At 40.9% G+C, this 26,134-nt stretch overlaps 1 protein-coding gene and 1 long non-coding RNA gene across 5 annotated transcripts in view; both read right to left on the reverse strand.

Annotated features, from left to right (window-relative positions):
- LOC118115392 overlaps positions 1–3,833 on the reverse strand; it is a 47,432-nt gene extending 43,599 nt beyond the window's left edge. Inside the window, exon 1 of the long non-coding RNA XR_004697555.2 lies at positions 3,727–3,833. This is a non-coding gene — a long non-coding RNA (uncharacterized LOC118115392). The remainder of the gene's footprint in view (positions 1–3,726) is intronic.
- A 1,220-nt stretch (positions 3,834–5,053) lies between these two features.
- The window catches only part of pdlim5a (PDZ and LIM domain 5a), a 60,604-nt gene continuing 39,523 nt past the window's right edge, over positions 5,054–26,134 (reverse strand). For all 4 annotated transcript variants that reach the window (XM_035165671.2, XM_035165670.2, XM_035165669.2 and 1 more), the window contains 6 exons: positions 14,401–14,483; positions 11,102–11,303; positions 9,500–9,680; positions 7,278–7,398; positions 6,988–7,103; positions 5,054–6,689 (listed from right to left, as the gene is read on the reverse strand). In XM_035165671.2, the coding sequence (XP_035021562.1) occupies positions 6,600–6,689; positions 6,988–7,103; positions 7,278–7,398; positions 9,500–9,680; positions 11,102–11,303; positions 14,401–14,483 (793 nt within the window). In that variant the 3' untranslated portion in view covers positions 5,054–6,599. The remainder of the gene's footprint in view (positions 6,690–6,987; positions 7,104–7,277; positions 7,399–9,499; positions 9,681–11,101; positions 11,304–14,400; positions 14,484–26,134) is intronic.

Consider the following 26,134-nt stretch of genomic DNA (forward strand, 5'->3'; position numbering starts at 1 on the left):
ACCTCAGGTTCACATGAGCAATTGTTTTTAACCTCATTATTAACCTGTGTCCCGCTGTCTTACTTATAGTTATGTAGTACATTCACTATTTGTGGTTGCCTGGACAAAACAAAGTCATTTACATTTTCTAAGTAAGACGGACAGAATGAGTTTGTTTCTGGCAGATTTGCTGTAGAGCTGGGACCAATCTGATCCAGTGCTGATGCTGACACACTGTGAAATCTACTTAACCTAGAGTTCAAATAAATTGCTTTGGAATTCATTGGAATTTGAAGCACTTTTTTTTTTGCTCGTGGTTAATACGACAACCTCGGGTAACCTCGTAATACCAACAACAACATCAGAGTAAAAACACAAAAGTCACATGATGAAGTTATGGTTCACTGTGTGAGAATGCTGCAAAGGAAAAAAGTCAAATCAGCAATGGCAGCAGAGGAGAAGCTGCTGATTTAATGCAACATGAGCAACATTAAAAATCTCTATTAATGACAAATGTAAAATCAGGGCAAATATCAACTTTTTTCAAATTCTTCCTTCTGAGGAGAACTTGCCATGTGGCGTAGAGGTGTTGTTGTTTTTGTTTGTGGTGCTGGACAAGATGCGTTTGTTATACATATGTGCACATTGCGCAGCAGAATTTGATCATGATGGTAATTCCACTGGGAACATTGCTATTTCCAAAATACTCCAGGACACCACATTGCACTTTTTTGCCTTTTTCATCATCCATTGTTGTGACTGCAAAGCTCATTCAGCTCAGTGACCTTCAAACAGATGTGTGCGTGAAATGACTGATTGTTTTTAATCACTCTACAGAGAAGAGCATGAACAACTCCTGGGCAAATAAACAATGTCAATAAATATCGCAATATAATTTTGTGCAATTAAGAGTCACTATATCAGGATATATTGCTTATTGTCAAAGCACAGTGAGGAGGTATAACACATAATGGATCTCCCTGAGATTTATAAAGTGTTTGTTGAGTTTAAAACCACAACCTTCACTCAGGAGCACAAATCAGTCTTTAAACTTAAAATACATAATGTGACATTTATGATGATACTCAGAAATATCATATTATTCTCTTTATATATTTTTGGGCCAGAAACCCAAGCCTGAGCTGCAGCTGCTGTACAATGTATGTTGTTTATGCATCTGCACATTTCCTGTTGCTTTGTTCTACTGTTAATTCTTCGAGACGTGCTGGACTGTTTGATTTATGCAGCTTAATATTGCTACACAAAGTCTATGGTGGTGTCAGTGAACTTGTAATGACTTGTAATCAACGATCAGTTGTGCAGAGGCTTCAAAGGGCCCGACTGGAATTTATTTATTGCGGTTCTCATCTGGGAGCATATACAGTACACCAGGTAGCCTAGAGGTGTTATTTAACTAAAACTATACATCACATATTATTCTCATCATCATCACCCTCCTCTTCACCCTTTGAAAATATCTAACAAAGTGACATTTACTCAGATTTTAACTGATTTACTTTGAGTACAATTTTACACATTTTACTTCATTTTTACTTCCAGTTAAGTTTCTTCTAAGTGACATAATAATAATAATAATAATAATAATAATAATAATAATAATAATAATAATAATAATAATAAGAAAAATAGCTTTGGTATGTGTTTATGTGTCTGCAGATATCCAAATTCAAGTATCAGAATCCGATCAGAAGTGAGAGAAAGTGAATCGGTGCATTGTTAATCATAGCGTGTAGATTGAGCTCCAGCAATGTGAGGTGAATTTCCAGCATTCACTATCAGACACCTCGTCTCACATTATGAGGTATGAAACTGTTAAGTGTCTCAGCTGATCTCGCACTCACACACACACACACACACACACACACACACACACACAAGCACTCACACACACACTTAAGAAAACAAAATGAGGGAGATGTTCTGTTTCCAGCTGCTATGTGAAACTCAATTATACAGCCAATTGAGAATGTGGCCGCTTCTCCGATTTGTGCGATGCGTTCCTGACCTAAATAAGACTGCTGTTTCCAGTGAAGCCTCAACAACTGCACACACTTAGCAGATTGACAGACAAGGAAAACTGTACACGTACACGTACACGTACAAGTACACACACACACACACACAGCGACGCTCGCGCACATCTGGACCTCTGCTTCTCTCATTCATATTTGCTGAGTGTTTTTCTAATGCAAGGTCCCCTGGTGTTACTGCCCCCAGACCCCTAAGATGAGGTGAGGTAAGATTTGGAGCCACAGTTTTATGCCATCTGGATATATATTCACACATGCTCGCTCGAGTGCACGCATACACACACACACACGTACAGATATACTCTTGTCATAACCCAGACTGACAAACACCTGGACCTGGTTACTGGACTCGGAGGGAGAGTTGAATACTGCGTGCATACCTGCATGTGTGTATATGTGTGTGTGTGTGTATAAGTGGGGTGTATGGGGAATACTGGGCTGTAGGTTATTCGGTGCTGGAGGCTGTGCGGAGGTTCATTTAAAGTTTTTCAGCCCTTGAAGAAAGGGGCTCACTTCACCAAGTCTCAAAACTTAAAGGTAGGTCATTGCTACTAGAATATGTAGACCCCCGTCTCCCAAATACATCAAACCCCTACAGAGAGGGATTTTCAGCTTTATCTGGCAGTAAGTAGAGAAACATATTTGACCACAATCCATTGAAAAAAATAAATAAATAAATAAAGCTTTGAAAATAAAGAAATATGAAGTAACTGTTAGGTTTCCACAATAAGCTGCTGGTGCTAATCACTAAAATCTCTATTTCAAGAAACAACTACTTCACATTTTGTACACTGTATATTACGAGAATTGGACAAATTGCACTACCTTGATCCCTATCTCTGTACTGCTGAAAAACAGCCTTGTGTGTGTATATTTATTATTATATCTAGTTTTATTGTACATAGTATTTCTATTTGTATTCTTACTACATTTATCCCTTACGCTGTTGAGTCTCTTGTAAATTTTCTCTACGGAGGATCAATACAGGTTCATCCTTTCCTATCGTATCATATATCTTAAATCCTAGTTGGGATAATTGAGATTAGCCTCATTAAAAAGGCCCCTTTTTCTCACCACTTCCTGAAGTGGAATCACCGATGATGAAGCCTATTTAGTTTAACATCTGCAGTTACTGCTGTTGTATCGTCAAGGTATACCTCAAACTAAACAAAAAGATAGATTGTAATAATATTATAATGACCGTTACTAAAGTTACAGGTAGCCTTGACACATGCAAACACTTCCACAGCCACTCACACAGACAGTGGGACATGTTGGACCCATATCACTGCCACTGTCATCTTTAAAAAAGTTTTGGAAAAAAATGTCCACATGCACAGTAAAAACTTTTTGTTGCTTAGTGACCTGGGTTGATGATAAATGAGGTGACTCAATCTGTGTGATAAACGATACACATCTTTAACAACACTTTAAGACAAATTAACAACACTTTAAGACAGACACCTTAAGACAGACACTTTAAGACAAACTCTTAACTCTCTTGAAACTTTTTCTTACGTCACATGAAAGTTGTTTAGCTCTATACTCGCACGTGCAGCAGATTGTCAACACGCAGAAAAACAAAAGGAGCGACCAGTCTGTCAAACAGTTTCAAAAACACCACTTTGGAAACGCACCGCCACGCAAAGACCGTGCGTGTTTAGGTGTCACGCTCCTTCCCCGCAGCTTCACTCACCTCAGGCTGCTCTCTCGGTCTCTGACTCTCGGTTTCGTACTCTCGGTGTGACTCCGGCTTCAGATGCGATGTGAGTCAAGTCGGTGAGTTCGGATTCTGGAGTTTCAGCCTCGTTCTCGCGCATGAGCCGCGCGCGCGCACACGGCGTCGCACATGCACGTGAAAAGCTGTGACTCACTCCGGGGTATGAGGGGTGATTAATGCCACTGAGAGGCAGCAGAGGGTGGTTTAAGGACCTTTACTGCTACTAATCTACTATTTAATAAACAACCCCAAAAGCCTAATGCACTGTCTCTATACACAGAATAATAAATTCACTGGTAACCTGAGAGTGAAAGAAAGATCCTGGAGTCAGTGCAGGAAGTTTAAAGCCCAATTCATGCTTCTGGTCCGACAGACTCGCCACCATTTTTGAATTGAGTTGAAGGAACGAACACAGACGATGTCTAATCCAACTCCAACACGATCCGCTTAGTAACACTCGCCATTGTTCTGAAGTAAACAGAGACGCCAGAGAAGTTGTAAAATAAGCGGACCAGAAACCAGATGACCGGAAAAAAAACGGAAGACACTCAACACCAGTGTTTCGACGGTGTAATTGTAGTTTGACTCACATTCAGCTACGCACAACTTTGAATGCTCGGCCCAGTGCGTAGGCTACGTGCGTACCTACGGTGTAGCTTTGACGCATAAGCATGAATTGGCCTTAATGCTACGTTCCATTACACCTGTAACAGAAGTTATCTGAGGTCAGTTTTTATAGAACAGGCTAATGGGGGATAACTAATAGGCTACAACATATAACCTTTAGGTCGTCTGCTATGTTTCCAATTCACTGAGCCTTGCCTCTATCATGACAAATAAATTGGATTCATCATATGTACCATTATCACTAAAGCAGGGAGAGGAAGAGCTGAACTTAAGACACACCAGATTTATCATATGATGATGATGATGTGTGTGCTGGGTCTATTTGGTTTGTTGCCTTTTCTTGTGAGAACTAACATCAAGTTTTATCCGTATTCAGTTTGTCTAATGCAAACAACCACAGAAATGATATATGGCTTCAAATGAAAATATTTATAAATATGGACAGTATGTCCTCTACAGTGAACTTGACCCAAGTAACAACTACATACATTTCATAGATTCTTATACCACTCATTCCCTCATTCTACCATGTTCCTATCCGTGTAGCATCAACTTCACCTCGTTGTATTTCTCAGTGTCTCTTTTGACCTTTCTCAGTATATAGATGAAATCTGCATTTCTCTCTGCTTATATCAGAGCGCTCTATGCCATAATAATACAGGAAGTAAACACCGGATAGGGTTTAAAAGTACATCATTTATTAAATGAACATAGATCGGATTGAACAGGTCAGACTGAGCTTTTATTTTTTTCTTTTAAACCACAGTTAGTCAACACTGTACATTGTTCTAAACCCCTTCGTCCCACACAGTAAAAACCCAGTTTTCTAAATGATAATTATGTGAAATTAAGATAACAGAGTTTTGTCACAATTTGCTCTGCTGTGTAGAAAACAAAACAAAAATGACCGTACAGTATTTACCCCTCAGCCAGAATGAAAATTAAATATCGTCAAATCAGCACATTGGGAACGGTTAAGTGACATTCAAGTGAGATAAAAAAAAAACTGAAGAAACTAATTGGCGTCTATTCCCTTCACCAGAATCCACACCCTTCACCCAGTTAAATACATATTGTCTGATAAGACATCTATAAAATAAAATATACATAGTTCATAATATCCATGTTTGACAACCTATTCTCCTGCAGGACACAAAGAGCGTATTTCTTTTGTGTCAAATCAACCAAAAATGTATGCAATTTGGAAAATTTATATAAAAAATAATACAAGGTAAATTATATAAAAATCATATGGCACTCAGAATAGAAAACACAGTAAGGAGGGATACATAAATATACAAATATGGGCTTTATATTTTGTCATTTTGTATGTATACTTATTTATTTATATTTATGTCCTCAATAAAATCAAGACCAATTTCCCTTCTCTTGTCTTTCTCAAGTGCCTCATTTTTCCATATATTACTAAATGTTAACGTTTTGAAACAGGTGATAGTTTTGCCAGTGTTAACCGGTTTCACACAACAAATTGAAAATAAAATGACTTAATTTCATTCATTTAAAAAAATAAGTTGAAATAGAATTCATTTAAAACTAAAAAAGTTTAAATAATTATAAGCATTTGTCAAAGGCAACAGCTTTAATCATCATTCAGCCCAAACTATATAAAAACAGCTTAAACTATTCATAGCTGCTGCTCAGACTGTAATTTGATTACAGCTACACAAACATGGACACCAAAAAATAAAAGCCTGCTTTGAATAAAGTTGTTTGATATACTTTGCTCTCATTGTTTCCATATAATACGGGTATGAATATATCATTTCACACATCTCTGGTACTGTCTAATGACAATGAGTGACGAGTTATTTAACATATAAGAACAGAAAAATGTGATGAAGTCACCACGGTCGTGCCACTAAAAAAGTCAAGATCAAACTCTGGGTATCACAGAATCTTAACTTCCAGATGGAAACGAGTCTGGACGTATTTCCATTGAAAATTGGATGAAACTGAGAATAGTCATTGTAAACTGTGAGCCTTATTGCTGCATCTCAAAGGGATAATAAAAGCAAATGTAAATCATGTTTTCTCTACAGTGCCTGCATGTGGCTGATAAGCTCACCAGGAGACACCACTGGACATGAATGAGTATTGCTTGAGTTGTATTATTGTATGGACAAACTAATTAATATAGTAAAAGAACCTCTCAACCTATCAAATGTTCCACGGCCAAAAAAGTGTGAGAAGAGTCCCGAGATTTAAATCTTGATCGTGTGAGCATGTTTCTTGCAGAGAGGTTTGTCTTTCTTGGAGAAGAAGGTCTGGCCTTCCAGCGTGGTGCAGCACACCTACAATAAACCACATGAACACACAAACACACACGTTACATGAGTGAAGTTGTCTGGAATACTTTAAAACCCCTCACTGTGATCCTAACACACCATTAAGCAAAAACTTTGGATACGAGGAAAATATAAAAAAACAATTTTCGTTATACATAAAATCCACCAAGGAGAGAAACAATAGATTAATTACTGAGTAAAAATAAATAAAAACCCAAATATCATTTCAGAGTTTTTGTCTAAGCCTATCCCACAAATGTGAGGTCAGGATACACTATGATGTGTGTCTATGATTCACACTTACAGCACAGGCAAAGCAGGTGTCGTGCCAGGTGAAACCGAGGGCCTCCAGGAACTTGTCTCCAGCCTCGATGGGGAACTCACAGCCATGGCATCCAGTCCCAAACAAATTGTAGAAATCTTTTTTAGCGACAAGAAAAAGACCCAATTAAGTGTGAGCACTCTTCATAAACAGAGATCATAAAGGGCAGTGGACAGTCACGAGAACAACTTTACACCAGGTCAATTCAAAACAGAAGTCTACTCGTGTCTGTGTGGCCAATCAGCACGTTGTCGAAAGTCATCACGGCTCACCTTGCTCACAGTACGGTTCTCCATCCTCCAGATGGAAGGTGTTGTTTCGGATTGGCTGCTGACAGCAAGCGCACTGAAAGCAGTGCACGTGCCACGTCTGCTTGAGGGCATTGATCACCTCCTGAGCACAAACACAAGCAAGTTAGAGGCAACATACACAGACTCTCTCTCTCTCTCTCTCTCTCTCTCTCTCTCTCTCTCTCTCTCTCTCTCTCTCTCTCTCTCTGTGTGTGTGTGTGTGTGTGTGTGTGTGTGTGTGTGTGTGTGTGTGTGTCAGTCACAGTATCTGGAAAGTTAGATCCACTTCCCTAGAAAGCATGGTGGATACAATGACAACCATGTTACTTTGCTTATTACATCAACTATCTATTGCTTTTATGAATCAATCCCTATTTGATCATATTGGATAAATCTATTTGTTTAATAGGTGTCAGGAATGAACAAGCTTTCTTACAGTCTGACCTTTTAAATATGACTTTTTTTTTCATGCGAGGCCTCATGACGCAGCTTAAAATAGACATTCTGCTTTCTTTCCCACCCAAACTGTGAGAACAAGAAAGGACAGGGGATCAATGGAGGGTTGGTGGGTCGCAGCGAAACGAAGGATTAGGGGAGAGGAAGTGAGAAAACAAGTTAATAAGAATCCGTAAGCTGGTTGAAGATGTGTGAGAAATGGAGGGTTGAAAGGGATCAAGGCTAAAGAGGTTAGAACATGTGAGGGATGAATGTCAGAGCTGCTCCAAGAGCACAGATCTCAGCTTCCTGACGCTGTGGGTTCAAGCGACACCTGCAGCCTGTGGGCCTCTAAGCCTTATTCTCCTAACACCTGAACTTTTACTGCATTCCGGACTTGGGCAAGTGTCAAGTGTTGGACTTTTCCCATTGGCTGTTCCTCTTTCAAAAACGGTTTGGCGTGATTTTGCAAACAGTAACTATGACATCATCTGGAATACAGACTTGTGTCTGTTAGCCGCTCCGATGCTCTCAGCTCAGGTGTTTGCCAAGTTCTGCTCACCTGCCGAAAAGTACATGCAGCAGGAACATGCACGGCTTAAGTGGAAACTACTGGTGTTCTGCTGAATCAACAGTCTGACGACAGTCAGCAGCACAGCAGGAGAGACACTCTGCCCGGCAGTAGGATTTCATGACTGAGCTACGACCAAGGCATCAACTTAGTGTATGAAAACGGAATAAACAGTCAGATCTTCACAGTTCAACCATACATTAGGTTTTAACCTAGTCTTTGTTTCCCGCACTTTAAGGGTTGGAGTGACCCAGGTCTCAAATACATAACAACAGCTCTTTACTTACAATATAAAATATTACAATCCAGATTTTAAAGCTCTAATGAAAGAATGGAGAATGGACCAGGTAAATTTGGCCACTCTTTAATCTATCGAAGTTAGGCATCAATTAAACCCCCCCACCAAAAAAAATAACTAATAGTGATCCTTCATTAAAGAAGCGTGTTGAAAAGTAAAGGCAGGAAGTGAGGTTATGGAGAGAAACTGATTCCATGGAACAAAACCTTGTTGGGTCAATTTCCATTTTAACTTCCAGTGTAAAGTGTGATGCTTTAATCACAAAATCAAGATGTGTCGTTTTTAATTTTGAAAGTCAAATATCTTCATTTCGGATTTCAATACACATGTTCAGAAAGTGCTGGCCACTATGTTTCCAATTGTCCCCATCAAAAGCCTAAAAGTTTCATCTAGGCGTGGTGAAACAGTCTCTTTCATCAAAAACACATTTGAGTGAGTTTAATGGAAAGCAGAAAAGCAGATACAGATACACAAATAAACTAAAGTTGTTAAGAGGGACAGGCTTGTGCTGAATGACACGGAGAAGGACAATCCCTGCTGGTCTCCAAACAACAGGGGGTGGACAGTCACGCACAGTGTCAGTGCTGTACAGTAAGTGAATGGTACCAATGGAAAATCTTCAGACAAATGGTGAAAACACTGAAGCTTTTCTACATGTTATCTTTCCCTGAACTGTGATGTAAGTTTATCCGTCGTCTTCATAATATTTTGCTTTTAATTACAGCTCTGCTATGATTAAATAGCTGTTGAATAACCATCACAGCAGCCAGATGACAATATGATGAGTGCAATGTTAACGAGCCATCACCTTTACACACGCACACACACACACACATTCTCACGCACACACACACAGACACACACACACATACAGCTCCATTTCACCTCACACTAACTCACCCCCAGTATCTTGGCCTGGCAGCGGCTGCATGTTGGAGCGAAGAAGTCTTCATAGCAGTGTTCACAGTAAACACATCCCTGCTCCTCCACGAAGCCTATGTCTGCCAGGGATGTGCGGCAGTGGGCGCAGTTAAACTCCTCCTTATGCCACGATTTACCCAGTGCAACTAAAAAGGGTCCCCTGTAAAAAAAAAAAAAAGACAAGCAGAGATAAAAGGAAGAGTAGAAAATGTATTTGATTTGAAATTAACTCAAAGTTGAACCTATACCCAAGAGAAACGTTATGAATTACTTCTATTATCATTAAAGTGATTTGAAGGACATCTCATCATAAATAAAGTACAGAATATCCTCAACAGTGCTGTGTTTCATTAGCATGCCGACAAGTAGCCACGAGAGGCCAAACAGGGAAACTGCATATGAATAAATGATGAACGGGAGTAATGTCAGTCACTACCCAGAGACAGAAGGTCACATCATCAAATGGCTGATTTTGTCAAATGAACAGCTCAACAGACAAAAGGTTCAGATATGATCATGCACGACAATAATATCAAGCAAATCAGCGTTTTGACTTTTGTGCCAAATGAACAGATTATCAAAATTGTTGTACGATTAATTTAGGTCAACTTATCAATCATAGGTAATATTTCTCAAGGGTTCACGTAAATCCAGTGTGTTGTGTAAATAGTGTGCTGTCCACCATCATCCTCTGCCCCCACCTCAGCCCTGTCCACTCAGATGTACGAAAAACAGCAGAGACTGATCTACTCCACATAATAGCTGTACTTATCTGAGCTCAGTCCGACACTGACCCTGATGGGCACTGTAGCCTGGCAGTCGTTAGCGTGTGAGCAACCCTATCCCTGGTGATACGTAATGTAAGGTGACACAAGATGCGATAACGATGGGGTTCGGGGCAGACGGAGAAGACACGTGTATGGGAAAAACTGTGCTTCTGTGCTTCAAATGGGATTTAAACACTTTATGTCTTCAGATACTTGTGCTGTCATTTCATCATCATGTTCTATTCATCATCATAGCTGCACAAACAATACATATGACATATTTACTTTTACTTGCATAGTATGTGCTGCATATCTCTGCGCACAGACGTACACCCACTAGATTCTCCATTTCTTAGTCCTATGAATTATCTTTAAAAAGGAGACTGAGAGAAACCCAACAGGAAAATCAAGGGCTGGTATCATCCTATTATGTGAGTATTGAATGTACGCACGCACAATAAGACACCCGTATCCTTGTCTGCATCTCAGTCAGATCTTTAGCTCTACAGTTTCATACGCAGATTAATTACTGGAGATGGTTTCAAGTTAATTATTTTAAGTGCGTAGCCGTGTCACTAAGTAATTAAGGAGCGGAGGTTAATTAATTTGCTTGAGTACAAGATAATACATCGCCAGCCAAATTGAGCAGTGACCAAGCAGTATAAGGGCCTGAAATGATGGAGTTTTAAACATAAATGGTCGTGAAAGCCTCTTTCCTTCCTGGTGATAATGCACACTGGTCATCTAAATGCTGCAGTGACATTAAGAACGAGTTGTCAGTAAAGTTTCATGACTAAATTCAGATTTTCCTCACCGGATGACCTGGTTGCAGTGGCCACACATGGGCGTACGAGTCCCTGCAGGAATGTGCTCGGCCATTTGGACCAGGGTGTCTTCGTCTGTAGGATGGGGCTGAGGTACAGGTCGGGCTGGGACAGGAGCCCTCGGGACACTGGCACTGCCGTTACCCTTCATACCGAAAGACGGAAGGATCAAACTGGTCCGCGGGCGTTGACCTGTTGGCGTCAGGAAAGGAAAAACAGGATATATTAACAATGAGACGTGTGGAGATTATAATAGGAAAGAGAAAGTCAGCAACTTCAGCATCACAAAAGATGAACATCTGCAGTTTCTTCCCAGGCGTGTAAGTTATTTGACCTCTGCCCTTTTTGTCTACATACCCAGCAGGTGTCATGGCGGTGCACACAGCTGGTTGACTACCACTGTCACAACCGAGGATTCATCACATCAATTTTTTGGAGCAATACACAAAATATTTCATTCTACCTCCAACACATTCCTCTGGTGCATGTACTTGCATCCACATGACCAAGCACACACACCGCACACACACCACACACACACGGACCACCAAGACATTCCCTCGGTTAAAACCCAGACACCTGGCTAAACATGTAGTTTGGCGTTTGATGTCCACACTGTGGATGGAAAAGTGTTTTTGTGTGGGTGTGCATGGGGCAGGGAACGGCTACTTTTGGAGCTCGGCTTTACCCTTAAATGTCACGTTGAAGCTTGTCTATTTGGGCAAAGAGCAGAGCTGCGTTTACATTTAATGTCGAAGCTCGTTGGGTAAACCCTCATCATAAAAAATAGAGGGCTTAAGTTGAAACGTGTGTGTTTGACAGTCCTTGAGGGAGGCTAAAAGCTTTGAGATGCCATGGACATTAATGCTTCATCACTGTTACACGACTTGACCAACATTCCTTGCAAAAAAGAAGGTGGCACACATTTTTTTTACATGTAAGGAAAAGACGATTTTACACTGTTTGATATTTCAACCTGGCAAATTATTAATCACGCTGTGAAGAGTGCACTTCAGGAGGCTTTATTGTGAAGTTGAAGCTTCTGAAGGAACATGGAAAGCAGGTAAGAGAAGGACGTAGATGACTGCATTAGTGCGCGTCTGTGTGTCTGCATCTTAACAGTGCCGATATTGTTTTACAGTGGGCATTAGCAACACGCCAGCTGCTGGAGACCTGGTTTCCTCAGCGGCTGCTCGAGATTTAAAATGGGTCAGCGGCCTGCTGCTGCTGCTGGGGCACCACACGGGTAGCAGTATATTTTCACGATCCTGAGTCCCTGGGTAAGTGACTGCATTTACGATTTGTGCTGAGCAGCACTTACACCAGCAAGAGAAGGGGCGAGGAGGAGACTTCAGCTCAGGCTTAGAATAAACCTAAACTGACAAACTGTATTTATTTATTGTAAGTATGTACATTAGAAGCAGAATAATGAACATAACTGACACTCAGTCTCCTGAATCTATAAAGGCTGAACAGACATTACACTGCAGCTCCGTGGGTTGCCTTTAAAACTTTATTCACAACTATCGACGGGTCCCTTCGGTAAATATTATCCTTCTGAAAGAGTCGAACTCCTGCATGTGCGGCTGAGCGAGGCGCCACGGGCAGAGTGGGGCCTTCTCGTCTGCTTAATGGGCTTCCACAGAGGAACAAGAAGAGAAAAGAAAGTCTGCTATGACCTATTTCACAACATATGTCACGCTTCAACCATGGAAAATAAGCCTCTTTCCCCTTGCTAACTGGCTGCAACAACATTCAATCCAGCAGCAGTAAATCAGTTTCACACGATGCCAGGATTGGGAACCAAACACTTTTTGTGTGTGTGTGTGTGTGAGAAGAAACAACACTTTTTTAACTGTACGAGGGAATGTATTAATCAACCGAAAAAAACATACTTAAAAGAAGGTTTAGCTCAATTCCTAATGGAGGCTATTTTTAGGATTCTATTTGGGGGAGTCTACGTTTTGGGCATGTGTGTATTCCCCCAGACTTATGCTAAGAAAACAAGCTCAGGCACCTAAGATGATTGTACTGCGGTTGTTAATTTAGTTTTAAAAAAGCCTAAAGTAAAAACAACTCATACATAGCTGTTGGATTTGGCAGCATATTTAATTCAGTGTTCCACAGATTTCATGTAGCTATTGGCTCAATGAATAAACAAGGTATTTTTGTCACTCAAAACCATGTATTATATAGATATAGTGTATGACAGATATGCTATTTTGGGTCAGTTTAGTCATATGAGACAGGCCAATTGTGGCTTTGTCCAAGGTGCATAAATCACATTTTATACAGGGTGTAAAAAACTGACACCTGGCAATGGTCGTAACCAGTGCTCATTGTGAGTCTGTGAAGGAAAAACCCTTTAAGATATGCTGTGATACACTGGTGACCTGTCGAGAGACCAATGTCAGCTGGGACTGGCTCCAGCTCCCCTACGACCCTCCAAAGGAAAAAGTGATATAGATAATGGATGGATGGACAGAGACACACACACACACACACACACACACACACACACACACACACACACACACACACACACACACACACATACACACACACACACACAGTCGTGTTTCCATTACTTCAGAGTACATAATATTGCTTTCTCTGAGATTTACTCAAACCTTAACTATAGTTGTCACTTGCCTAACCCTTATCCTGACCTTAGCCTCAACCTTGCCTTAACTTAAACCTAACCTTAACCAAAACCTTAAAACACATCTTAACCTTAAAATATAATAATTTATGGTATGATATTGTCCCCATAAAGAAAACAAGTACCTACGATGTGACGTGTAAACAGATTTAGGTCCCCACATGAGGTATACCTGGATCACACACACACACACACACACACACACACACACACACACACACACACACACACACACACACACACACACACACACACACACACACACACACACACACACACACACAGGAGTTTGCACTCCTATCCTTGATAAGACACTGTATTGACTTACATTCATATTGGACGGCTGAACCAAAACCATATCCCTAACCTTAACCATGACCTCAGAAATGACGTTTTGCCTCATTAGCACTGAGCTTTGGTCTTCATGAGGTCTATTGGTCCTGACAAGGTCAATGTTTTTATGCTGGAAAAGGGACCCTAAGAGGTAACAAAAACAAGTACACACACACACACACACACACACACACACACACACACACACACACACACACACACACACACACACACACACACACACACACACACACACACACACACACACACACACACACACACACACACACTTACCGTGGCTTGCAGCAGGTACTTTAATCATGGTTTTGACAACTGCAGTCTCGTGGCTGTTGAGTTGAGGCTCGCCAACGTCCTCACTGTGCAGAAACACAGAATGGAAACACAAATGATATGGAAATCACTTCATATGTTTTGTAATTGAATTCATAATCAAAAGCAGTACCCCAGAAGCCACTGCCACTGCACATTCATACATACATAAACTGTACTTGCATTGCTTGAATAATAAAATGCAAAGCTATTATTTGCATCGGCTCATTCAGAGTGATGAATCATACAACAGGAGAATGCAAACTGTAATTTGCCCAGATGTCACCAGAAAAAACACTTCAGCACAGTCAGATTTACACGTTCCTGTTACAGTAAGACGGACTCCAGACCACCTACCTGCTGACAGAGGCAAATACGGTACCAACCAAAACACAGAATGCAACCACAGCCAAAACAGTCCAGTGTTCATGGGGCACGTCCTGATTGTGAGTACAGTATGTGCACATGGATGTTGCCATTCACAGCAGAGTCCAGGCCACATCAGGCCAGATGAGGGAGAAGATATGGGCTCGGTTGCGCAGCACTAATAACACAGCACAGCCATTTAAACCTGATGCCAGGATATCAATTCATATGGTTCAATAGAGAGTAATCGACTAGAGTGGAGTGAGACGTAGCATGGTGTAATGAAGAAACGTACCCAATCCTGATATGCACACAGATGCCAGACTTACAGGGCTAATGATGGAGAGGAGACAAAGTTCTTGTGGAAAGTCTGACCACATTCAGTTCACTGGATTATCTGTATATTCTGTAACAACTGCTGCATATAGAGAATAACAGTGACCGCCCACTTTTAGAACGGCTCTGGTTTCCGGAAGTAAATCCCCCCATTCATTTTCTCTATTGACATTTCAGGAAATCCTCATTAAAAGAGTTATAAACCTGGAACCTGGTCGACCAGAGATGATCATAAAACATTTGAAAATGGGGGGAAAAAGGCAAAGGTACAAGACTATGTACAGAAATATTTTAAAAGTGAATGAACTACACATCCCATAAACCATTGTGAATGTTCACTTTCCAATGACTTCCAGTGTACATGATGTTTCATAAAGTGTATCGTAGAGTAACTTAGTGTATTGACGGTGAACCATCCGATCGTAGCGGACATCATTTTCACAGTTGTGATGCAGTTGTAAAAGTGAGCTTCACCAATCGGAAATGTCACTACTACACCTGAGGATTATGGGTAATGTAGTACTTCTCCTTAACATAGCAAACAAAACACATGTTTCTTAAAACACAGGTGATATCATACAGACTAAAACATTATGGCTAATAATCAAAATCTCTCTTCAGAAAATGAATGGGTGTTGAGTTCAATCGAGGTAAACACTGCTGCCTCCTCCTTCATTTTGATCCATTTGATCAAATGTCCCTTCTGAATGCATATGAGTTTGGACACTTGGGTCAAATACTTCTGGAAAGAGACTGTAGAGAATGATATGGTTCCACATCAGAAAACCCCAGAACATTAATCCGAATGACGAAATAGAGAAAAACGACTGCGGGCCAGTTATTCACAAATAAAACCAGACAACCGCGGTGCTGTGCTAAATCGCCAATTTGTTTTTAATGAGTGTGAATTAATTAGCACACAGTGATATATTGTGTCTCTAAACACACAGTATAATATCCGAGACACTATTTTGAGTACTTGATCCACACGATCTAAGGCAACACACATTTTCTGACGGCAACATCTTCTTTACCAGGGTCACACATTCCCTCTCAGGTCAAACTGTTCTCTGGTAAGGAAAACATGTGGCTCTGGGCAAAACACTCCCTCGTGATGCAAACATTTCTCTACTTGGTGAGGAAGTTATTTTTCCATAGTAGAATATTAATATTTTTAAAAAATATATATATATCTCTTGTGATTTATGTTAAGAGGAACACACTTTTCTTGCTCTGAGAAAAAAAAATGTCCCTTGATAAAATCTCTAATGGGAAGTTTAGGGATTTATCGATCAATTATCCGTTTATTATCTGGCTTTGAATTCATGTGAAGGAGCAGAGCAAAATGTCTCTTCAATCAAATATTTCCCTTAGGCCTCAAACTCTCTGCTGCCTTTAAAAGTGATGCAAATGAATAACTTCTCTATGAGTAAGATCAAGTGTGTGCATGTCTCTTTTCGTGAACACTTCAAGTATGTGTGTGTGTGTGCGTGCGTGTGTGTGTGTGTGTGTGTGTGTGTGTTCATCAACGCCAGCCGAGGAACTTGGGTGGGCCAGGAATCCCTCCCCAGATGTATAACATCCATCACTGTAACAGTTGGATCGCTGCTGTCTTCTCCTTGTGCCTGACTGTTAGTGGACTCATGGGAGACAAGTGTTGTGGCAACTGGAGTCACAGATACAGTGAGCCGTGCCTGTAGGTTTTGTCGGCGTGTGAAAGAAAGTGAAACAGAAGAATTGAGAGTGTGATAAAGTCTGAGCGATGTGGGCTGTTAGACATAAATAGAAAGATGAGGAGGAATGCCTCTGTAGATTCTCTGTGTTTCAGCTGCCCACAATTCATTTGACCACACAGGACAATAATATCATGAAATGCTCCCTACAGAGCAGAGGAGGGGGTCCAATGGAGCCCCTTTTCCACTGGTTAAAGAACCCCATTACACATCTGGCTTTTGTCTGCAATAGGAATGGATTCAATCGGCATTCACTCCCGTGTCAAATGACTCTGTGGTAGACACAGGTTTTTAATCGTCTCCGGCTCCGATCGGCAGCAATGGAAACGTGAAACCAGAGTGAATTTGCTAATTTGGCAAGACAATTGAGGGGAGAGAGCGCCTCAGTAGTTGGTGTGCTCGTGATGGTGAACGTGATGCACCAGGGGGAAAAACACAAACTTCTCTACTGGTCATGGGACAGATGTACAAGTCACAAGAGGAGAGATTTACCTAAAGACATAGACAGCATTGACGGGGGAGGAGAAAAGAGGGTCTCCCTCTTCTGTGGCAGACTGATGCCAAGACACCCTTTGGTGTAAGAAGAAAAACATTAAAGAAATAAGGAATAACTTCGAATACATGAACACAAAGTTGGTTAGACGGCTGCCAAAGTGGCTTTTCCAGGCTTTTCACACGTACATATAACAGTTACATTTAGTAGTTGTTATATGTGCTGTTGTTGAAAAGCAAATGTGACTCTCATCTGTAAACACAGTGTTACACAGTGAAAAACACAAACCACAGTGCGATGACAAGCATTGAGATAAATGCACCCAGTGGCCTGTTGATTGGTTCCAGCTAATCAGACTATCGCTGGTACAGGACTGTCAGACTGTGGGACATCGCTCTTCATTCTCATCATCAGATCATTTGACCAGCTGCAACTGAACTTCTTGTATCCACAGCCAGAGATAATAAATTAATGGGTACAGGAAGTAGGATCAAAATTGCCAGTGAGCTGCAAATGATTATTTCCTTCACAATCCATGTGCATGTAATTTGTTGTACTCTAATTTGCTGCAATCTTGCAATATGTATAACTGCTTGTGACTTTGTGAATCTTTTGATTTGCAAAGGTAAACAAGTTGGTAAATCACATCAGTTACATGAGAAAGTTTCTGCTTCATCAACCAAACTAATTTCACAAAGTGGAAAATTTGAATTAAAAAAATTGGAAATAAAAAAGAAAAACTTCACTGAAAACATCAAGCAGAATGGTTCTCACCATACTATTAAACTTGTGTTATTAAGGATATTCAAATTAATTTAAATGTATATTATTAAAAGCAGTCTATGAAACTCTGAGACCTTCTCCAAACTACTGCTGGAATCTTTTTTAAATGTTTTATTATTTTGTGCTATTTTTGCCTTCATTAAAAAAAAAAAACTAGAGTACAAATGCTCAAACAAGCATGCGAGGCCAGTAGGTGGCAATAAAGTCTACATCAACAATCCATTGAAACCATAGACCGTATATATAAAGTTGATACCAGAGAGTAACATTGTGAGAATGCTCAGGTCTAAAGCTTAGGTCTAAGAAATATTAGGTGATGCAGATGCCTGTGAATGCCACTCTGCACTTTGGAAGGAGTTTGTAAAAATCTCTGTTTAAGTGACTTGAAACGCTGTTTGTGTTGAGGAAAAAGTTTGTTTTGCAAAACATCCGCTTTAGTGTGTACAGGGCGTGAGCCTTAAAGCTACAGCTCCATCTATTCACATTATCTTTGCGAACAAGCTCGCCCCATACATTTCGCATTAGCTACTGTAACTGGCTAACAACAGGTGACAAATAGAGCAGGAAGCAAGACGTTGCCCAGTCATTCAGTCATTAGAGCCAATTACAGTGCAGCTCGTTAATATTCTCCACCAATCAGGCCAATTACACAGGAACCTAATTGTATTCTGCAAGACTGTGATTGGTTGATTAATGGAGAGTCCCACTGTTTTGCTTCAATAGTAGCCAGTTAGAGCAATGACCATCTGGATGAGCCACATATGGACCTGGTTAACTGAAGGGATAATTAAAGAGGAACCCGAGGAAGAAGTGAGAGAGGGACACATTTATTTTCTGTGTATTTGTCTTTCTCTCCTGTTCTCTTCTTGTATTCTCACATTCTTGTCTTTATACCAAGTGCAAACGTTGGATTTTACACTATTGCACTGCATCATTATCCAATCGGTGGCCTTGTTTTACATCCCTGTTATTGTCTCTGTGTTTGTCTTCTCTCTTCCGTCTATTTTCAGAGCTGTGTGCTGCCTGATAATGAGACGGCTTGTTTGCTGGTATTAAGCGATAATGAGGAGCAAAACAAAAAAAAAATTCAGCCCCCTTACTGTTTACATATGTAAAGTAACCTCATGTGTATTGTAACTCCAAAGAGAACTTATTATGCGTCTCATGACTGTGTTGGTTTTGTTTGAACATTGAACAAATGGTCCATTAACATAGCTGAGTGCTGTCCAGCATCTCTCTCCAACACACATAACAGATGGTCTATAATTTAGCAGTGTGATATTCTTTGGATCAAGTTCAATCCTCACACGCTACACAATCCATGCATATGCATTCACACGCACACACAATGACAAAGACACCAATCAGCCCACTCGCTCAATTTGTCTCATACACACACACACACACACACACACACACACACACACACACACACACACACACACACACACACACACACACACACGCACTCTCTTTTCATACATCAAGGTTTAAATGTGTACAGTTGTGTCCACCAGCCAATGACTGATCTCTGTGTGAAACTGCCAAGTGGTTTCTCAGTGACCACAGAATGTCAGAGTTGGTATGAGTTGTCTCTACAGAAACATATGGACCGTGTCTTCTGGAGCTGGCATGGTTTGAGCAAACATGGCTTTTTTTCGCAGCCATGACGGCCATGTTCGATCATAGACTGCATATAAAGATTGGCCTGGAACTAACCACCATATACACTCCTGTAACTTTCACCATTTATTTTTTATTTTTATTGCAGTGATGACGGTAATAAGCTCAATCATGCCGTCAATCTTTCAATACAGACTATGGTTTATGAGCTATACTGCAGCCAGCCACCAGGGGCTGATCACTCTTAGGGAGCTGTTGTGTTGTTCATCTTTATATTCAGTCTGAGTTCGATGGACACAATCCACACTGTGGATTAATATATGTTAATGTTCTTTTAGCATTAATATCATTAAACAAATTTTACAAGAATGAATAACCTGCTACTCCTCAAGAGCTCAGCTGCGCAATTAAATTTAAGATATTTTCCAATCCTAGTCATCTTCCATGTAATGTGGGTATTAGTTAATGAGCACTATGCTTGAAAAGCTGCATGCATCACAAAACACTGGTGAGCACAATTAAAGATTCAAGTGGTGTTATACTGTATCTCATTATTTTTTAACGACATGAAGATGTCACTATTTCCTGGATGCAGACCTGGACAAAACAATAATGATGAATAAACATTGGCTGTTTTCCAATGTTTTCAACCTGAATTAGTGTTTTGTCCAGGTCTGCCCTGTCTACCTCTTGTTCTTCGGCAGGTGAAGCTCACTGACGCTGCGGCGCTTCTTCTTTTTCCTCAGGAACAGTGGTGAAGCTTGAATCACTGGAGTGATGAGCAGGGCGTCCAATAGGGACTGAGACGCTGCTTTCTCAGGAGGCCTAACACTGCTCTGACAGGATGTTCTGACCAGAAAAAAGGCAGAAGACGATGGAACCAAGATGCCGTTTGTGAGAAATAAAAACAACACAAAAAATGAGAAAAGAAAGGTAAATCGAAAGACTAGAGGATGAGGTTGGAGTACACTAAATGTCTGGGTTAGCCTCAATTACCTTGACTGCACTGGGCTACGACATTTTGGGTGTGTCTGTCTCATCAGCTGTTTGGGGGCACAGGGAGTGAGGGGAGGTGGAGAGGGGGCTGCTCTGGGCAAGAAGTCCAGAGGACATGACAGGAGCTCTCTCCTGTTTGCACACACACACACACACACACACACACACACACACACACACACACACACACACACACACACACACACACACACACACACACACACACCAAAGACTAAATGCAAATGACAAATCTAACAAGCTGAACCAAGCCATGTATCAGCAGTGTGAGGTGTGTGCAGGGTGGGGTTACACAGTAAAGTTGTAGACTTCCATAGTTTTCCACAACATAACCATTTGTGTCTATCTCTATAATGGGATTAGTTTCAATACTGCAATCGCCAACAACACAGCCTTACAATCACAAACACACCACAACATCCCTTTGCACTCGGAACTTCTCTCTGAGCGCCCTTCAGTCTTCACTCTCGGTGTTTGACTTTGAAATTCACTAAGCCTCATGAGGATTGAACTCTTATTAGCCTACGATCTTGCGAGCAGTCTTCTAACACTATGAGCTATTTGGTCCGACAGCTGACCCTCATTTCCTAAAGCTGTCGTATGTTTATTTTGGTTGTTGGACTTTACAAACTCACTGCAGATCCTGAGGATTGAGACCTCAAGATTCCACTCCTGTCTGCCAAGAACAGAAATCGGAGGATTCAGTGGGCACAGGCTCATCCGAACTGGACAGTTGAGGAGTGGAAAATGCTTAATGTAGCCTGGTCTGAATTTCTGCTGAGGCATACAGATGGTTGGGTCAGAATTTAGCAAACAGCATGAACCCAACCTGCCTTTGGCCAGTTTTCCAGTTTGGCAGTGCAGTGGTGAGGGTAATGTTTATTTAACTGCCAGTCAATCATTGTTTAAAATCCACAGTCTATCTGAGTATTGTTGATGACCATGTGCATCCCTCAACGGTCATATTTACATCTGCTAATGGCTACTCCCAGCAGGATAAAGCATGATGCTGCAATATCTTGTGGAGTCAATGCTAGAAAGATAATATAAATGCATACACACACATTCACACACATATGTATACGTCCATGTACAATAACACAGAAGCATGAGAAAGTTAGTGCAATAAAAATGTGGCGTGGTATTTTCCTAACAATATTGGAAGGAAGGTGAAGTGTCTTGCAGTTTAACTTTGTACCTGAGGGGTTTGGTAGAGAGAAGATGATGACGAGCTGATAAATGAGACAGATGAGTACTGACTTGGACTGGGGAGCTGAGAAGAAAGAGAGGAAAAGCTGCACAGACTGGAGAGAGAGTTACAGTCAATGACGTGTCCCCTGTTCAGATTTTTTTTGACTTCATGTGAATCAAGTATTAGAAATACGGTGCTGCACCTGTGTTGAGTTGAAAGGTGAAACGGAGGTTGCATGGCCCTCAGAGACACAGTAGCCGGATTGTGTAACTTATGGATGATATCACCACGGCCATTCAAACCGTTAATGGACTCAAACTTTTCCGAGTCTGTGCTGCCCTCTAGTGGTTTCTCATGAGAACTGCTAGACCAAAAAAAAAAAAAAATGACAGAAAGGAGTTGTGCTCATTATAGTAACAACCTTTTCTAGTATTAAACCTACGTAAAACATTACAAACACAATTGACCTTTCAGCAGTGAAAGTTTAGTGGAGCTGTGAGAGTTACATCTGAGGTGGACGCTCTATAGACAGAGACTGGATCAGAGCAGGTGCCTAGTTGTTTGGATTTGAGATGGTCCAGAACTGCTCCCACAGGAGGAGTATACTCTCAGTGTGTGGGTCAGTAATACGCTACAAACAGGCAAAAAGGATGCTGGAGTCTGGTTACAAACGGGACTTAGTCCTAGAAAAGGATATGGACATGTTGGCTGGTAGAAACACAGCATTAGTAGAGCTGCCATTTGTCTCTTGGGAATCTAAAAAGCTGTAATGACGAGATAACGGGTTTTGAAATGGAGCTGAGCCATTATGTGTTAAAGTCACCAGAACCTGAGCTAATGGGTCGTCCATGTTGGACACATGAGTTGGGTGTTTCTGACAAAACACGTCAACAGGGTTTGACAATGGGATGGCGACTAGATGGTGAAGAAGGTGTCCTGCAGGTGGTATGTTGTTATTGATTTTGGGTTTTTAAGAGGCTGTCACGATTGGAAACAAGGACCACAAGTGATTGGCTGATGAGCTTGCTGTCTGAGGCTGTGGTTGGTCAGTTTGAGCAGATGTGGGCGTGGCCTCTGCATCAGTCAGGCTGCTGAAAGTTGTGAGTGAAACACCTACTTGGTCAGAAGACTGATGTGCCAGAGACCTGTTGCCAGTAGATATCAGATAGCAGAGGATCATTTCATTTGGTTCAAGTTCTGTTTGTGATTTCAATTCACAATTTAAATTGAACTTTTGATTAGTTTTAGTGTGAAAAATATCAGAAAATGCACCTACGTGAATTTAGTGCTGAAGCATGTCCCAAAAGTGTCTCAGGTTAAACTTCTAGGTTAGATCACATATTAAGTTATTTGTTCACCTTTTCCCACACAACAAACTAGAAATCACCAGTTTGTTCCAGTGATAAAATATAAAGGGATTTTTATGACTATTTTGTGACTGTGTTGTAAAGGGACAATTCACGGTGACGGATGAAGAGGTGAAAAAAGTGCCACAGGCTAAAATGACTTATACCTGAACGTCCCAATGTTTGTCTCAGAGTCAGCGAGACAACTAGAAGAGGAAAGAGGAAAGAGGAAAGAGGAAAGGAATGAAAGGAAGGAAAGGAAGGGAGGGGACACCAGACAAAAGAGAGAAGGAAACAAGAAAAACTCAACCACTTTATTAGCTACAATATAGAATAATACTTCAAACTCAAAACACAGAAAAAGGAAATTCAACACAATTATAATCTAGAGAGAGGAAACTATTGTAAAATACATGTGCAGGAAGTAAACATGGGGGGTGAAATATATGTAAAGGCACTAGATAAATATTTTACATAGTAAAATTGCATTTATACAGTCACTTTGCAAACCATCAAATCACAACAACCTGATTTCTGAAAAACACCAGCAACCAAGAAGCCTCCCTTACTCGCATATATACTATAGAAATATTTTAAAGTGTCAATCTGGATTGTCACACCACAGCAGCATAACATATGGTTTAGATATACTGTAAATACATTCAGGAGTTTTTCAGACGTCATCATATTTAAAGACAGTGGTTATCAAATAGTTCCGATGCTGGCAGATAGACGGATGTAAACAAGCTTTTAAAGGTTCTAAATAGGTATGAAGTGAGAAGTGTCAACATACAGTTATTCAACAGTCCAATTGAAATCAAGGAAAGTTTGAAGGAGAGTTCTTAATGCACTAAAGTTCAAAGAATCTCAGGATTAGCTGCCATCCTGCAAACCACACATCTTTTCCTTTACGTCATATCAGTGGTCTGGAGGAAAGTGAGGGTGAAACAACAGTGTGGTATTACAGTGCTTTTGTAAAAGAGAGGAAGACTATTGTCATTTGTTTTTTTTCATGCATTTCTTCCTCATTTACACAGTATGCAGGCCTCCAGGATGTGGTGCACGTGTTTTATACGAGTAAATCTGTATTTCTGTGCATCATTCGCATGTTCTATAACTCAAAATGAATGAAAATCATTTATATTCTATATATATATAACTTTCAGTGGGCTGATTCTGCTTCTCTTTTCCCATTACTGTGGGAACAGGTCCTGTATCGCAGCTATATTGTATGTACTGGTTTACATAAAATATTTGTCAAAGTCTGCAGTGAAGACTGAGGGGGCAGAGATGTGGATAGGAAGCTCCACATCGAACAGATTGGAGCCCTCAGGGTTTTACACTGACAACTGAAAAGTTATTTCCCACTTTCGTTCTGATGATTCACTTTGATGTTTATCCGTATGAAGATACTAAAATAACATCTCTGACATGATTTCAGATACGCAACAAATGCACTTTAGTCAAACTCAAAATTTCTGAATATTATAAAGTGAAAGCGAAAACACACCCACAGCTAAAAGTGCGTATGTAGGCATCGATACCTTTGGGGGGGTAAATCAGTGGAGTGGGCCCAGCACATAAGCAAAAGTTAAATAAAGGTCTGAATGAGGCACATAAAGTAACACACACATTCTCTCTCACACACACACACACACACACACACACACACACACACACACACACACACACACACACACACAATTCCTTTGCAAACTGCAGTATTTTTTCTTTTACTTCCTATTTTCCCATTAGTCCACAAGCTAGTATCCCTGCAACAGTCCAATTCATTAACAACTATCTACAGCAGTCAAACTGATAGTAGGGTACACATACAAACATAGGTGGACACACACACGCACACACACACACACACACCACACACACACACACACACACACACACACACACACACACACACACACACACACACACACACACACACACACAAGCACACACACCCACACACACAGTCTACTGGACATTGAGGGTGCGAGCAGACACTCCATGGTGCCAGTCTCTCAGCTCGTTGTACTTAGGGCCGATCACCAACCGAGTGTTGGTCTTGTTCTCTCTGCCGTGACGGAGGAGGAGAGAGAAAGGAGGAAAACACAGCAAAAGAGAGAGAAAAGAGGGATTTAGGAAACAAAGAGCATTTGCCCGTAAATCTGCGATGAGACACACTGCAAGCCAAACCACCAGGAAAGCTTGATGTTACAGACGCAGCTGATACCACAAACAAAAAGCTGATGATACTCAGGAAACATTTAGATGGAGAAGATGGGAGCAGTACAGCTGTTATCTATGATCACATTCAAGAAAACAGTTAAAGACTCCATTGTCATTTCTTCAAAATGCAGCCTATGAATCAGGGTCAGTATGGACTGAAATGATGAGGTAATTTGACCAAGGGGTCACACACCAACAACTACACAGACGTGGAGAATGTCTGCATGGTAACATCAATGATCACAGACAGTCAGTGATCACACGTGTCACCACAAGGCACCAGGAGCGATGCACAGCCAATGGATCACATCACAATGAGAACACCACATTCGAGCCACCGTCGCCCCGGATCCCAAACACAGGTTAAACAACATGCAGCACTGCAACGGCGTCACGCCCAACAACCAAATGCACAAACAACCAGGAGGAGCACGCACACCATCACACACAGCCACACGTGGACTGGTATAAGCACAGATGGAGAAGCTCTCAGCGACTGGTGTGATAATCAACATTTCTTTGTGATATTTTGGCGCCATAATGAGAACTGACATCATGTAAAGAGCACACAGGTCTGGCTTTT

This window comes from Hippoglossus stenolepis, chromosome 9 (assembly GCF_022539355.2).
Source record: "Hippoglossus stenolepis isolate QCI-W04-F060 chromosome 9, HSTE1.2, whole genome shotgun sequence".
Lineage (NCBI taxonomy): Eukaryota > Metazoa > Chordata > Actinopteri > Pleuronectiformes > Pleuronectidae > Hippoglossus > Hippoglossus stenolepis.